Source organism: Cupressus sempervirens, chromosome 9, assembly GCF_028749045.1.
Source record: "Cupressus sempervirens isolate cs-2001-9-10 chromosome 9, ASM2874904v1, whole genome shotgun sequence".
In the NCBI taxonomy this organism is placed as follows: domain Eukaryota; kingdom Viridiplantae; phylum Streptophyta; class Pinopsida; order Cupressales; family Cupressaceae; genus Cupressus; species Cupressus sempervirens.
In genome coordinates, this window is record NC_143126.1 from 56,231,575 (window position 1) to 56,247,798 (window position 16,224).

The 16,224-nt window shown below is 40.3% G+C and overlaps 1 protein-coding gene across 3 annotated transcripts in view; it reads right to left on the minus strand.

The window, feature by feature from the left end:
• The window catches only part of LOC149537615 (GATA transcription factor 28-like), a 107,665-nt gene that overhangs the window by 44,538 nt on the left and 46,903 nt on the right, over window positions 1-16,224 (minus strand). For all 3 annotated transcript variants that reach the window (XM_089798985.1, XM_089798987.1, XM_089798986.1), the window contains exon 5: window positions 16,058-16,186. In XM_089798985.1, coding sequence (XP_089655111.1) covers window positions 16,058-16,186 — 129 coding nt within the window. The remainder of the gene's footprint in view (window positions 1-16,057; window positions 16,187-16,224) is intronic.

A 16,224-nucleotide genomic window follows, 5' to 3' on the forward strand; every position in this document is an offset into this window, starting at 1 on the left:
ACCAAAGGAGATTCCAGAAGATTGCCGACGGAAACAGGACCACGGAGGAATTGTTGGAGGAGACTCGGCAGCGGGTGGAATTGGTGGAAAAAGCACAGGAGGAGTTTTTGAATTTAGGGAAGAGAATTCAGAGGGAAGAGCATCGACTTGCACGGCTCAGAGTGTCGAGGGAGCACGAGCATGGAGTGAACTCTTCGTCCGAGATACACTTTCGCAGGGGACAACTTCAAAATATCCTTCTTCACCAAGGTTCACAGCTGTTGAGACCGCCGATGTGGGAGAACAGTCCACCGGTGTGGGAGTACAGTCCACCGGTGTGGGAGTACAGTCCGTCGGTGTGAGAGTGCAAATCGCTGGTGTGGGAGAACAGTCCGCCGATGTGGGAGTGCAAACCGCCGATGAGGGAGAATAGTCCGCCGGTGTGGGAGTACAGTCCGCTTGTGTGGGAAAACAGTCCGCCAATGTGGGATTGCAAAGCCACGTTGTGGGAGTGAACAGCGCCAATATTGCAGGACTGAGCAACCCCTGTTTACAAAAACCAATTGTGATGGCGGGACCAAAAGAAAAACTACCAAAGTTCGATGGCGATGGTACGGTCGATCCCATTCAACACTGCAAAACATGTGAAACGATCTAGAGGACGAATGGCATAACTGATGAAGACGACTAGATGAGGCAATTTTCGACCACCCTACGGGGAGTGGCAATTGACAGGTTTACTAGTACAGATCCGCAGGAGCTAGACAATTGGAATAACATTAACAAGGAGTTTCTCACAAAATTTCAACTGTTGCGAGATGATAATGAAATTGTTGGCGAGATCTTCAATACCAAGCAGGGGAAGAATGAAACTATCCGCGTCTATGCTAGGAAATTAAAAGATTTGATAAACAAAATGGAAAATAAGCCAGCGGACGGACTTTAGAAAAGATGTTTTGTGGAAGGCTTACGCCCAAAGTTGCGGAAGAAAATGAAAATCGTGCCGCCATAGTCATACACAGAAGCTTATAACAAAGCACTGAACTTGGAAAGCGAGCAGAAGACAAAGAAGAAGAAGACTAGCTCATCTGATTCTAATAACAACGAGCCTTTCAGAGAAGATAACAGCGACGATGAAGGAGGTAGAAAGAAGGTTCATGCCCTACAGAAGGACATGATCCGCATGATGGAGTTTAAAAATATGCAGAAGGAAACAAAGGGCAATGAGTTGTGGTGCACAGAGTGTAAGACCGACGGTCATACTAAAGGATCCTTTCCAAAGAACCAATTTTGTGACATTTGTCAGATCATGGGCCATTCGACAAAGGAATGCCCCTTTAACATGAAAACGAAAGGATCTTCGCAAGTGCCTCTTACACAGGAGGCTTCCCCGTCGGGCAGTAGCGGGAACACCAATAATGCAGGTGCCACGTCGGGAGGATACAAGAATAATAGCAGAGGGAAAAACAATAATAACAATGCGAACAATAACAATAACAATGGCAACCGAAGTTGAATCCAGTATGATGCAAACAGACGACCGATCGTTCAATGCCGAGCATGTAATTTTTGGGGTCATTTTGCACGGGATTGTACAACGGCTAATACACCGAAACTATTATGCAGATGGTGTGGACCCGGTGACCATGATGATGCCAAGTGTCCAAAATTTGGAGTAAACTTTTTCACTTTCAAGACAGATAAAGAAGAGGTTTTGGCAATTATGCGGAGGCAAGCAAAAGAGTAACCGGACCCGGCGGAAGAAAAGAGGAAATTTAGCGAAGCGCGAGCAGAGATTGAAAAGGCATCACAGGTAGAAACATCCCAGTTGAAGGACACCACCAGCACTTCGGTGAGGAATGCCGCAGAACAAAACATCGTACGACAAATTTTACAAACGGAGGTACCGGTTAAGATAAATGATTTGCTTCTTACGATGCCTCAACTCCGATCCGCTCTCACAAATATTGTGGCAATTCCTAAGGTACTGGGAGAACCAGGAAGAGGGAAGGAAATTGCTGCAGGCGGAGAAGACCCAATGTTGCTAGCCCTCACATCCGGACGGCATCTGTCGGTCTCGAGATGGGGATCCTCGGACATGTTCTCACAGACACAATAGTTGACAGAGGGTCTGGCGTAAAGGTCTTACCGGCATAAATGTCTTACCCGAGGACACCTAGAGGAAGCTGGGAGAACCGACACTGTGGCCACCTACATTCCAATTGTTGACAGCGGACCAACAGGGCATTAAACCTCTCAGCATTCTGATGGCACAACCGGTGATGATTGGCACACAATCATTCTTGCTTGACTTTGTCGTGATCCCGCTGAAGAGAAAAGGATACGATGCCATCCTTGGCTGCGGATGGCTTCTTCAAGCCAGAGTCAAACACGACTGGAAGAAGAACACCTTGTCACTAGAAAGTAAAGGCTGGCGATTTGTCATTGATTTGCACACTCAGATGGTGGGAGAAGAAGCTTTGTCATCAAATTCCGAAGAGGAAGATGAAGGGAGGCAGCATATGGAACCGAATCAAGAGGGAGTCCTACGGTTGGAAGGGGGATCAACAAATGACGATTTGGATTCGGTCAATGGTCTCTACCACTGGCAAATAGAGGACTACGAACTGTTCCAAAGCTGGAACATACTGACAATTGAGGAAGGTCCAAGGGAAGATGAATTTCCAAGAGAATTTACCGAGATAAAGGAGGGGGATGCCCCGTTGGATGTCACACCTACCCATACATTCAGTGAGGGGGAAACAATCAAGTATAATGAAGCCACACTACAAACCATGAGTTTGGGAGATGAGGCCGATGAGTCAAGTTCGAAAAAAGTGGAGCTGCCGCAGAATGAATCAGAGAAGGAGATCGAGATTACTATGAAAACAGTGACAAAGCAAGAGCTCTCGAAAAAAATTGAAATCAATGAAATGGTAGAGAATGAAGAAACCAAAGGCAAGCGTAAAAAGAGTAAGAAAAGACGAACAAAGTAAAAGGAGAAGTGAAGAAAAACAGAGAGGAAGATGGAGAAGGGAAGAAAATACCACTAGAAGTAAAGAAGAAAACCACAGTGGAAGGACATACGAAGAAAATCACAGAGGAAGAGGGAGAAGTAAAGAAAATCACACAGAGAGAAGGACAACTTAAGACAACGAAGGTTGATGGAAAAGTAGAGAAGAAACCAGAGGATGATCAAAGAGTGAGTGGAGTCTGCACAGACAGGGGTCCCACGGACTGTTCCGGGGACACCTTTTTCGCAGGCTATGTCTCCGCAAGAAGTCTTTCGTTCCCTATGGCCTACCTTTACCTCCAGCGGACTTTTGTGGTGTGGATGGCTTTCTATTTTCCACGGATTGCATCTTGGCATTCGTGGGCTCATCTTGTTCATTGGTGGCTTCATTTTTTTAACTATGGCGTAGTGCGGCTTTTTCCTGTCTTCTGCGGATTCTTCTGTAGGGTACATTGTGATTGCGAGTGGCCTTCATTCTTCCTCGATGTCACCTTCTTCCACCCCCGGTGGTGTTCTTTCTTCCGTTGTTTCCTTTATTTCTTGCAAACTTACCTACCTATCCACAAATGGCTCCCTAGTTCAGCGGGTGGCGTTGTTATGTATCTTTCGACTCCCTCGTCGTCGTGGAATGGCGAAGTGTGGAGGGAAAATTGAGTTGTATTTTTTTTATTCAAAAAAAAAAAGAGTAGGCAAAAAAGAAAAGAAAAGAAAGAAAAGTTGAGAAAATGAGTGTGCCTGCGAACTGCTGCTCCGCAGGTATCCTCTTCCCGCGGGCTCAGGCCCCCGCAGAACGAGGCTTCCCGCGGATATGTCTGCGGACCATCTTCTTCCCGCATGCGTGGAGTCCATTTTCCGCGGACTTCTTTTCTGCGATTTCTTCCTTTTCCACGTGGTTCTTTTTGGCTTTCGGCAACTTTTCTCCTACGGGCTTTCTATGTTCTTCCGCGGACTTCTCTTCCATACATTTTTCTATTCTCCTCCTCAGATTTTCCATTCTTCTGCGTGATCTGAATCAATCTTTACTTGGGAAGGCACTGATTCTCTGTCGCATTTCGAACGATTTTCCGACAAAGATGATTTTACAGACTCGTTTACCCTGGCAGAAGCGAAACAATTGAAATTCCACTTCAATTTCATGGCTGCCTTGAGATTTTAGACTATAATTTTCTCTCTATTTGGAGGAATTAGGTTCAGGTTTAGTTTGCATTAGGGTAAACATTGCTGCCTTTGATTTTATATACAGAACATGAAGATTGTTCAACGCAGTTGCATGTTATAGCGGAGGGAGTAACTGGCACGATAGGTAAGAGGCACAGCAGTGGACGAACACAAGGAGGAACCAAAAAAAAAAAGACGATGACAGATTCAAATTATTCAAAATGAGTAACAGATGATGCCAAAGGGAAGGGAAAACATCAACGATTGCCCGAAAGAGTGTGGGATCAAAATCAAATGACAGAAATAGTGTGTTTCATGCATTTTTATGTGGGCTTCAAAGTGCTAATTTGGTCTTGGCGGAGAGGGGCGCTACCCCTCGACCCCGCCCTATATTGCGAGCCCCTCGACCCCGCTGGGGGCGTTTGCCCCCCCCTAGACCCCCAGTCATTGTGATTATCAGTCTTGGAAGTGTGACCAGTGGATGAGACTTGAAGCTGCTGCAAGCATTGAGTGTTTGTGCACCAGAGGCACTTGGAGTAGGTGTTGGGCATGAAGCTATCTTGGTGGATGCATGGAGAGCTCGGGAGGCGTTGATCATCCAGTTGAAGGCAGTACGGCAACACTTGGCTCAGTGTACCTAGGAGTTGGAAGCAGAGAAAGCAACACGGGTAGCTATCCAAGTCAGCTTGATTAAGGAGACAGTATTGTGTTAGCAGAGGCTGCAGATGCAACATGGGTTGGAGACCAGCTTGGTGCAGGCACGGGATGAATGTGGAAGTGATCTATCTTGTTGTAATTAGTTAGTAATTGTATTTTGTTTTGTTATTCTATCTCAGATATTTTGTAATTGTCGTCCGGAGACGACTTTTTCTTTTGGGGGGGATGATGTTGTCGGTGGAAACTGTGTAGCGGACAGGATGGTGTCGTCAGTAATTGTTGTGTAGTTGACGGCTTCATGTCGTCGGTAAAGATTTTGTAGCCGACAGACTGCTTCGAGAAGGTTTCGCGAGAAGTAGATTAGTATGCAGAAAGTATTTATGCCCCGTCTGGGATCATTGTAAATCATCTCATCACCAGTTATGTAATCTGTTGGCATATGTGAATAAAAGAGTACTGCTGTTTGTGTTCATTATCTGTGCATTTATTAATTAACTTATGCGGTAAACACCTATGTTGAGAGGGATAATCACTGGACTTCCAAAATTTAGTCTGGAGCAACAAGGGCTATGTAAAGATTGTGCTCTTGGCAAAAATGTCAAAGCTTCATTTCCCAACAATCAAACTCGATCCAAAGAAATTTTGGATTTAATACATTCCGATGTTTGTGGGCCTATGTCAGTGGCATCAATGAATGGTGCATACTATTATGTCATCTTCATTGATGATTTCTCCAAGAAGACTTGGATCTACTTCATGAAGACCAAAGATGAGGCCTTCAGTCTATTCAAGGAGTTCAAAGCTCAAGTTGAAATCTGGTGGGGAAGAAGATCATGGTGTTGAGATCAAACAATGGGGGTGAGTATACCTCAAATGAGTTCAGAGATTTCTGCAAGAATGCAAGAAACAAGGGAGAGAAGATTGTTGCCTATAATCTGCAACAAGATAGGGTTGCAAAGAGGAAGAACAGATCTATCATCACTTTTTTGAAGGCCATGGGCCATGATCCATGATCAAAGTTCGATCATTGTTTCTATGGGCAAAAGCATGCAATACAATCGTATATTTACAAAACAAGAGCCCTCACAAAGTTTTAGTCTACAAGATCCCAAAGGAGGCATTCACAAGGATCAAACCTGAGATAGGACATCTTAGGATATTTGGTTGTCCAATTTGTATTCATGTGCCTTGAAATATCCCTAACTGGATATTTACTCGTTTTTCACTTTTAAAATATTTTCAGAACTAAACACATGCAAATGTATTAAGAACTCAATCGAAACAAGTAGAAATCCCAACAGATGTTTCACCAACTTCTTGTTGATTATAATATTCAAACTCAAATGTAGGCAAATGTAAATGATACAACCATAAAACCAGAAGATTTTCCACAATATAATAACCCCTTCTTTCCAAAATAACATTCAAGATTCGAGCATATAACCATGCGTTACAAATTAGTTATATAAAACCATCAAACTCTTATAACTCCTTAAAATATGTTATTGCATTATACAACAGCAATACAATAACCAGCACTAACAAATCCAATCTTAAATATAGTTTAACAATTAGATTGGAATACTTAGAATAAGAACCTATAAGCGCATATGAAACACCTGAATTGATGTCTCCCCGACAATGGGTTTGCGTCCACTATTTGCCGGCACGAGGGGCTATCTCCTCATACTAGCTGAAAGCTTAAGCTTTCCAAATACTCTTGCCGAGAGAAACTGAAATCTAAAAATTTAATAAATCCAAGCATATCCAAATGAAAGAGTCTCTTCTCCTTTTAACCCCACAACTATGACTCTTTAACATCCCTCCTGGCATTTCGTCTTATCTCTCCTTGTCCTTTTGTCCACTTTGTAATATTAAATTGACCCTTTAAATTTTGAGTTCAAACTCTCCAAGTCAAATCTAAAGTTATATATAATATGCCTTCAATAGCTCCCCTCCTTAAAATTGCTTGTCCTCAAGCAATCAGTACCAAGATCCCATATGTATGTGCATGTAGACATGTAGCCCAAACTGAAAGCAAATCTAGAAATACTGCAAAGCAAGGTGTCACTCTGTAACCCATCCATCAACCTAATACCTAGGTCCCATATAAAACTATGAAATATCACTGCAACTTTAGACTGTACAACTCTGACTATCCTCGCATCCAATCTCAAACTTAGCAGAATTATAACCAACTCCTCAATAAGCCATAAATGTATACTGTCAACACCCGGATCCCAAACCCTGTTGTCATAACCAACCGATAAGATAAGGTAGAAATGTATCAATGAACTATGCATAGCCCAGTAGATGGTGACAACCCGACCTAAATAGATGACATAAAAACAAGCCGCTCAAAAACTGAAAGTAACACCTCAAGCGCATCAAATACCATACTATCAACATCAATCTGGAGAACCTCGGACTACTTAGGTCTTATGAATAAGAATGAAGCTGAAAACCTGTTCCTTGAGATTGAAACATAACTCTCATCAATACTACAGCAAAATGTATCCAAAGGCTAATGTATGTAATCCAACCAACTCTTGTATGGGGAGAAATCGGGAACCCTACTAGGATTGATTCAATGTCGAACAACCGTAGTCAATTCACCACTTCCATCCTATGACCCATATTTATTGCTAGGAATTGTACCAGGATTCCATATCCTGAAATCAGAATCATCTTCTTCATGATAATCAAAAGGAGAGGCCTCGTTTATCTAAAAAAAGGGATTAACGGAAATCCAATCAGCATCTACTTCAAACACGAGGTTATCGATAAGCTGAATGTGATCTGAAACTTTGGTACTTGGTCTTTTAGGACAACTGTACAAGTCATAAGTTTGTTGAATGCTATCAATCTCAACAATGACTTTTTTGAAAAATTCTTGCCTCGCCTTACCCTTATGTTCTCGAGAGTGATTCATAACCCTCATGTTCCCAAGAGTGATTCGTAACCCTGATCTGATTTTTCTGCTTCCTGAAGGGAAATTCGAGCATCATCTAATGCCTCATGAGTATCCTTAAGCTCTCTATTAAGCTCCATAATCTCATTCTCTTTTTTATTCAGCTCATCAACATGTATTTAAGCAACCTTAAAAATGTTATCCCTATTAGAAAGCAAATATAAATAATATGATGTCATACATTCAAGAGCTGTCTTGACCACCTGTAGATCAGCAACAAGCCAATCTCCTTTCTCTTCCCTTTGTGCCTTTCTGTAGAGATCCTCAACCATCTTATGAGTGCTGTCATAACATATCAACAATGCCACAACCATGTCATTACTAACCTTCGGCTGATTTCTTAAGGTAAGCATTTCATTATTGTCATGTTGAGGTGATTCATCATTTTGTAGTATCATCTCAGATTGTTCCATTGAATTCATGTCATGGGCATCAGAAATATATGGTTCATCATACAAAGATTCCAATCTGCTACTACCTCGTGTGCAACTAACCTCATCAACCTGCTTGTCAAAGCTAACCTCCAAATCGCCAATGTAGAAACTTTCACCCTATGTAACATCTTCTACGTGATCACGGGATGACTACAAATCAATGGTAGTTGGCTGATCTTCTTTTTCAAGATCCTTTATTCAATACTTTTGTTCTTCATAAACAACTTTGCACTGGTCTTTTGCAAGGAGATCCCGAACCACATCCAAGTACTTTCTTTTTGCCACATCAGTTTTATTTTGCTGCTCCAGATGAAAATCCATGTACTCATTGAATGGTAAAACATTCTGAACTCGGGTAGGAAGTTTTTGATACTCCTTGTAAATGTTGAGTATTTCTGCTCTTAATTCAGAGTTATCATCAACATATTGGTGCACATACTCGTTATGAATTTGTCCAATACAATCATTTTGGAATTGAGGATAAGGGCTCATAATTTGGGAATCAAACGATGATTGAAGGGAATTCATTGCAACTCATTCAGTACCAAGTGCTAATGTAGAAGAAAACACATTCTGAGGTGTTATACATTGTTCCACGAATTTGGCTCTTGTTGGAAATTGACTGGACATTGTAATGCTTGAACTTTCAGTAAAGTATGGTGTGTGGTCTTTGTCACTGTAACTGTAACTCAGTAGTCTAGGTTACTGACGTTAATCAACAGCTCCTACCCCTTTGGATGAATCTAGGCTCCATAGGAAGATTGATTTGAATCATAACGTCCTGTCCTTGTACACTTAAATATAAGACTAGATTCTTTAAGTCTGAAAACATCTGACAATGATAAAATCTGCTGCCTGCTCTGGATGATTGCAGTCCCTAATATGCGCTGGCCTTCTCAGATTCATTAACAACTCAATCAAAATGAAGAGGTTGGATACCCGAGATGCAACAACTATCACTGAATAATTTCTTTCTCTTCTCCCCCCTTTTCCAGCAATGAGAGCTATCCTTTAATCACTGTCAATGTAATGGCTCAGCCTTCTTGCGTTCTCTGAAAATTTAGTATTAATAGCAAATGCAAAAATTTAAAATATAAACTGTGATTGCTCCCAAAATTATAAAATCTCACTGTCGACCATACATTTTAATAGCGCAAGGTTGGCATAAGTTACAACCTCCATCTTTACTAGTTCTGATCATAACATGCCAAATGATTTTCAAATCTCTGTAAAGATTCAAGCGTCGTTTTAGAAGATTATAATAGGAATGAAGCTCTCGCTTACAACATGTCTTGGTGTTCTTGGCCACCTCCGGACTCTTACAACAGATAGACAATACCACACAATGCCAGATAATCACAGATTTGTGAGTCACAAACTTCTAGATAAAATTTCCGGAAACTCTTCAAGAAATGCAGAATAATCAATCAATGGTCCAAACTTGGAATTAAAATATTCATTGTAAAGCTCATGCGTGTCAAGGTATCGACCAAATGCTACCCGTAAATAGAATATTGCCGTTACACATGTCAGTTCTTCTCAAGCAACCGTTCAAGTATGTGTAAAAAATTTAGTGTGAGAACCAACGATGTTGATTCTGGAAAGTGTCGTTATATACATGATAATCTCTACTCATAGCATGCAAAATAAACTCTCTTGAGTGATCGCAAATAGTCTAGCTATCTCAGTAGCTACCTTATTCTGTTCTATACCAGCCTTGGCACCCAAAATCTCAACTTTGCGAGTTATATATATATACCCCCGTCTGCCATAGGATGCAATGATGTTAGTTGTTGTTGAGTTGGTGGCGTCCTTGTTCCCCCTCCCGCCTTTTCCACTCACTCATTCAGTCAATACTATTTGCATCCTCATTGATACCAGGACAAAGAGGCTCCTCCTTCACTTATGCACTTTGATACCTATACTCACGACTATCGTTACAAATCTGATAGGAGACACAAATGAGGACAAATGAGTTACGTATTTCCAAAGAAATGCCAAGAGATATTAAATGGGTATTTGAAACCTTAAATGGGTATTTGAAATCCTTGCAATCATTCACACATATGAACTATCTGACTCTCTTTGCATGCGAGTCTTAGAGGGAAAACAACAAATGTTGAACCAATTCTCCTTTCACACCACCGTTTTCAACCTTAAACAAAATTAACGTGCTTGATCGGCCCGATAACTTCCATGCCACCAATCCCCTTCTCATATATTAACATTCGGCAAGAAGATCAACAGCTTATTCACTTTCAATGGCAATGCGTGTAAAACTCTAAAGGATAAAATCCTCGCATCAACATAAAGAGCCACCATGCTAATTCAACATCAGCGGATGCAAGTCTCTGTTTTACCGGCAACACATTAGGCCTTCGACGCTTGGATTCATTGAGAAATATGTCACTCTCAGCAATAAAGGTTTCCAGCTATTCAAACATATTGTTTATAATATGCTCGAAGCAATACCTTTTTGTTCACACTGTATAGTTGTAGCCTTCAATAGATCCTATTGTCCATTCTCTGCATGCTCCTTACTGGTCTCCATCTACAGCTATCACACCCAATCCTTCTTGTATGCTCTAATAGCTACTGAACACATCTCAACATAATTGATTGGTGTGACGATATCGACCTAGAGGCACACTATTTCAGCTCCCACACAGTTGCAGGTAACCTTAATTTGGAAGAATGGAGGCTCGTGTAGTTACACTATGGTCCACTGTTCTTTTCCGTAACGTCCCGGCAAACACCCTTAACTCCCATGTATGGTTCCTATTATCACCTCCTACCCGTCAGTGACTGCAGTAAGATATTTGCATATGGTATCCGCTGTGGATGGAGTCTAAGTTGTCGTCTACATATGCTAAATAAGGCTTCTTTCCGAAATTGGTGCGAAGTTGTTCATGATATTCTTCTCGACAACATATCCTTTGCAATCGTTTTCCTTGCAAACTTCACACTCTCAGTTGCATCCAAATGGATTCGTTTCCACCAAATATCCTGCAAGTACATGTTCAACCAGTGAACTTTCCTGAGTTGCATGCAACTTCCAATCATATATTAATCACGACAGTGAATTGAATCTCAATTTATGGCCAAGTAGCTTTCAACGACACAAGTATTTGTATAAACTCTAAATCTTCTTCAATTTCTTTGCACAGATACTTTGTTATGAAGACCACTCTTCTTGAAACTATTAATGAAAGCTTGTCCACCTGTGCGGCACAGCTACCCCTGTATGTTCACAGTGAAATAATGTTTTGAAAACAAATAATATGCCCATACTCTAGTCGTCCAATATTACATCTTTGTTTTTTGATACATTCCTGAGAATTCTAATTACATATTAATTCCTTTAAAAATCTGTAACTTCATTTCTAATGAAACCTAACTATACCCCACAGGATGGCAAGTTCATGTCTCTAATACCACTGGAATATCCCTAACCGGATATTTACTCGTTTTTCCCCTTCAAAATATATTTGGAACTAAACACATGCAGATGTATTACAAACTCAATCGAAACCAGTAGAAATCCCAACAGATGTTGAACAAGTTGCTTCTTGATTATAATATTCAAACTCAAACATAGGCAAATGTAATGATACAACCATAAAACCAGAAGATTCTCCACAATATAATAACCCCTTCTTTCCTAAATAACATTCAAGATTCGAGCATATAACCATGCGTTACAAACCAGTTATATAAAACCATCAAACTCTTATAACTCCTTGAAATATGTTATTGCATTATAAAACAGCAATACAATAACCAGCACTAACAAATCCAATCTTAAATATAGTTTAACAATTAGATTGGAATACTTAGAATAAGAACCTGTAAGGGCATATGAAACACCTGAATTGATGTCTCCCCGGACAATGGGTTTGCGTCCACTATCTGCCGACACGAAGGGCTATGTCCTCATACTAGCTGAAAGCTAAAGCTTTCCAAATACTCTCGCCGAGAGAAATTGAAATCTAAAATAATAAATCCAAGCATATCCAAATGAAAGAGTCTCTTCTCCTTTTAACCCCATAGTTGTGATTCTTCGACTTCCCTCTTGGCATTTCGTCTTATCTCTCCTTGTCTTTTTGTCCACTTTGTAATATAAAATTGACCTTTTGTATTTTGAGTTCAAACTCTCCAAGCCAATTCTAAGGTTATATATAATATGCCTTCAATATTTCTAATGTCCCAAAAAGGGGACATTACATGCCTGTGGAGAAAAGGACAAAGATGGAGCCCTCTAGTAAGAAGGGCATTCTTGTGGGATACAATGAAGAGTCAAAAGCCTAGAAGGTCTTTATACCAATACAACGGAGGACAATTGTGAGCGGGGACGTCAGTTTGAAGAAAACTTAGCCTCAGAGAAATCTCATGATCCACCTACAATTGCAGAGGATATTTTGCAGGAGGATTCAAAAGATGAAAAGAGTTCACAAACTTCTAGCACAAATGGTCAAACTTCAAGAGAGGGACAATTAAACCCTTCTAAATTAGTTAGGAGGCCGCGATGGTTTGAGCAGACCTTGAGTGATGCTTGGGAACATGTTGAGGCTCCCACAACTACATTCAGGGAGAATGGGCCTCCACAGAAGTTTCCAACATATATGGCCTTGATGACCAAAATCATAGACTCGAAGTCTTCCAGCTTTGAGAAAGCAGCTAGCCAACAAGTGTGGACAAATGCCATCATGGAGCATAACTCCATCATGAAGAATGATGGTTGGGAATGTGTGCAAAGACCAATGGGGAAGTCAGTAGTGACTTCTAGATGGTTGTTCAAAATCAAATATGCAATAGATAGTAGTGTGGAGAAGTATAAAGCAAGATTTGTGGCCAAAGGATTCTCTTAGAAAGAGGGAGTAGACTACGAGGAGACCTTTTCTCTTGTTGATAGATATTCTTCTATCCAAGCTATTATATCCATTGCTTCAAAGTTAGGGTGGAGAATTTACCAAACGGATGTGAAGACAGGGTTCCTCAATGGAATCATTGAGGTATATATAGAGCAGCCACAGGGGTTTGAGATACATGACATAAAGTCACATGTATTCAGACTTAAGAAAGCCTTGTATGGACTCAAACAAGCTTCGAGGGCATGGTACTCCAGGATCAACAGGTATTTTGTAGAGCATGGGCTTCACCAAGAGTAAGGCAGATTCCAACCTATACTTCATACTAGTTGGATCTGAGACCCTCATCTTGGTGCTCTATGTGGATGACTTAGTTCTTACAGGGGCAAAGACGTTGATCATTGAGTGCAAGGCAGATTTGGTAGCCGAATTTGAGATGGACATTGAATTGATGCATTACTTTTTGGGACTTGAGGTTTGGCAGAGATTGAGAGAGATCTTTCTTGGACAAGCGAAGTATACACTGCAGATCCTTAAGAGATTCATGATGGAGAACAGTAGATCAATAGCTACTCCAGTGGTAACCAACTTGAAGAAGGTTGATTGTTCAAAGTCTGAATTGGTAGATTCCAGACAATATAGGCGATTAATTGGCTCATTGATGTATCTCATCAACACTCGACCATACATTTGTTTTGTTGTAAACACCTTGAGCCAATATATCATAGAGCCAAGGCAAGTTCATTGGATTGCTACAAAGCATGTGCTAAAATATTTGCAGGACATAGTGGAGTATGGTTTGCAATACCTCTATGGAGATGGGGTAAAGTTGAAAGGGTATTCTGTTTCAGATTGGGCAGGGAGTGATATAGATCGGAAGAGTACTTCTGGGTATTGTTTCAATCTAGGGCCAGCCATGATTTTCTAGTTCAGCAGGAAGAAAACCTCAGTAGCACTCAGTTCAGCTAAAGCTAAGCACATGGCGGCCAGTTTGGCAAGTTGTAAAGCAATTTGGCTTCGTAAGTTACTTTCAAGTTTATTTCATCAGGATTTGGAGCCTACTGTGATTAACTGTGACAATCAGAGTTGCATAAAACTCCCAAAGAATTCAGTGTTTCATGATAGGTCAAAACACATTGAGATCAGACATTATTTCATCAGAGACAAGGTCTTGAAGGGAGCTATTTAGCTTCAGTATATTTCAACAAATAAACAAGTTGCAGACATACTCACCAAACCCTTGGTAAAAGGGAAATTAGTTTTCTTTCGAGACAAGCTTGGAGTGGTGGTGAATAATTTCCTCGCTAATAAGGAGTGTTGATAATTGTAGCTCGTAAAGGTAAGTTAGAAGCAGAGTTCAAGTAGGACTCTACTTTGAGGAAGTAGAGTTCAAGTAGAACTCTACTCTATCCACCTAGCTATTTAGTCACCGAAGAAGAAGAGTTCAAGTAGGACTCTACTTTATGGAAGTAGACTTCAAGTAGGACTCTAATTTATAGAAGTATGCTTCGAGTAGGACTCTACTTTTCCCAACTACCGCTATAAAAGGAAGCTAAGAGTTAAAATAGAATTCAATTATCTTTCTCAAGGACATTGAGTGACAGAATCAGAGAAGAGACCTTTGATTTTCAGCAGGGCAGAAAGAAGAAAAGTTTACAACAGTTAACAGCAAAGGAGAAGGTAGCAATACTCCAGGTTTTCTGTTTTGTTTGTAACTTGTTTCAGAGCCATTTTTCCATGTATTAGGAGCTCTTGTAAGTTCTGAAATTATTTTGAATGATGAACTGATTGAAGAGCATATAACTGTGTACGAATGTGTTTTGCTTTTCTAAGTTTTGCGCTGATTTATTTCATTAAATAAATCTAGAAGTAATCTAGATCTGATCTATTTACCTAGATACTGGATATACAAAATCAACAGAAGAAACTACCATGCGCTCATGCATCTCAAAAAGCACATCCTTATGCTTGTTCTCAGAATTAGAACAAATACCAATACAAATACCAATACATCAATATTGAGCAGATATCACTTCTTTTTCAGCAAAAAGAGAATATCTTCTCCAAAAACAACAGCCAGATAAAAACAAAAAATTAACTATTCTAATATAGCATTCTCATCATACTCGAATGAACGAAATGGAAGCAATAAAAACAACATGGTCTGCCGTTACAATATAAATGGTCTTCTATTAATTAAAAGTCTGTCCAAGAGAACCACCGAAGGAGGTGCACAACCATTAAAAATCACCGCTTAGGCAAAATAGAAACTCCCAGCAATATGAACCCAACAGGACACGCTGGCAGCAGAGGTACCATGTCACCATATTCATGGACTCCAGGTGTGATCATAAGTGACGATGACAATAAGGAACATATGCTTGGCCATATAGGAAGCGTACAAGCAGTAGTAAGAAGGGTAGAGAGTATGAGAGCTGTCAACGAACATTTACTTGTGCCCATGATGCCAAGGATGCACAACACGGGCAGAAGAGAAATTATTGCAGACAACTCCAATCAAAAAACATACAACCACAACACCATAATGCAAAATGGTGATGACAGACAAGTAAAAGATGCAGAGACACCATATCACAGCAACAGAGAACCCCAGAGAGAAGCATGATCTATCACGCAACTACCAGAAATTCAACAGTTTACACTATTTAGTATTTTTTTAATATATTATTCTAAGTACACAAACTTCCAAATTTCATCTCACAATTTGGTTATTCAATTTGACCATCTAAACAAAAGCATACAATTATTTATTTATTTGCCCATGATGAAAGATAACAACATAAAATATGTTAAGTCATTGTTCAGGTACTAAGATCTCAAGCATCTTGTTGAAGATCCTAATTTGTCATTAAAGATAGGAATCAAAATGTCATTTGCTATCCCTTTGGAAGGGTAAAAATGGAACAGTGATTTCCTAAACATAAAAAAAAGATAGAAAGTTGAGTTTCAAACTTACACAACTTCTTGTTGCGTTCCATTACTATCTGGAGGCCAACCTTGGGAAGCATCCCACTTTACCAAAGATGATCCCATGTCATCAGAAGTAGACCTTGTTGATGTGAACTGACCTTTGTTGCGCTGCATCCTGCACAATACATGGTCAAATGAAAAAAGATAAACTAG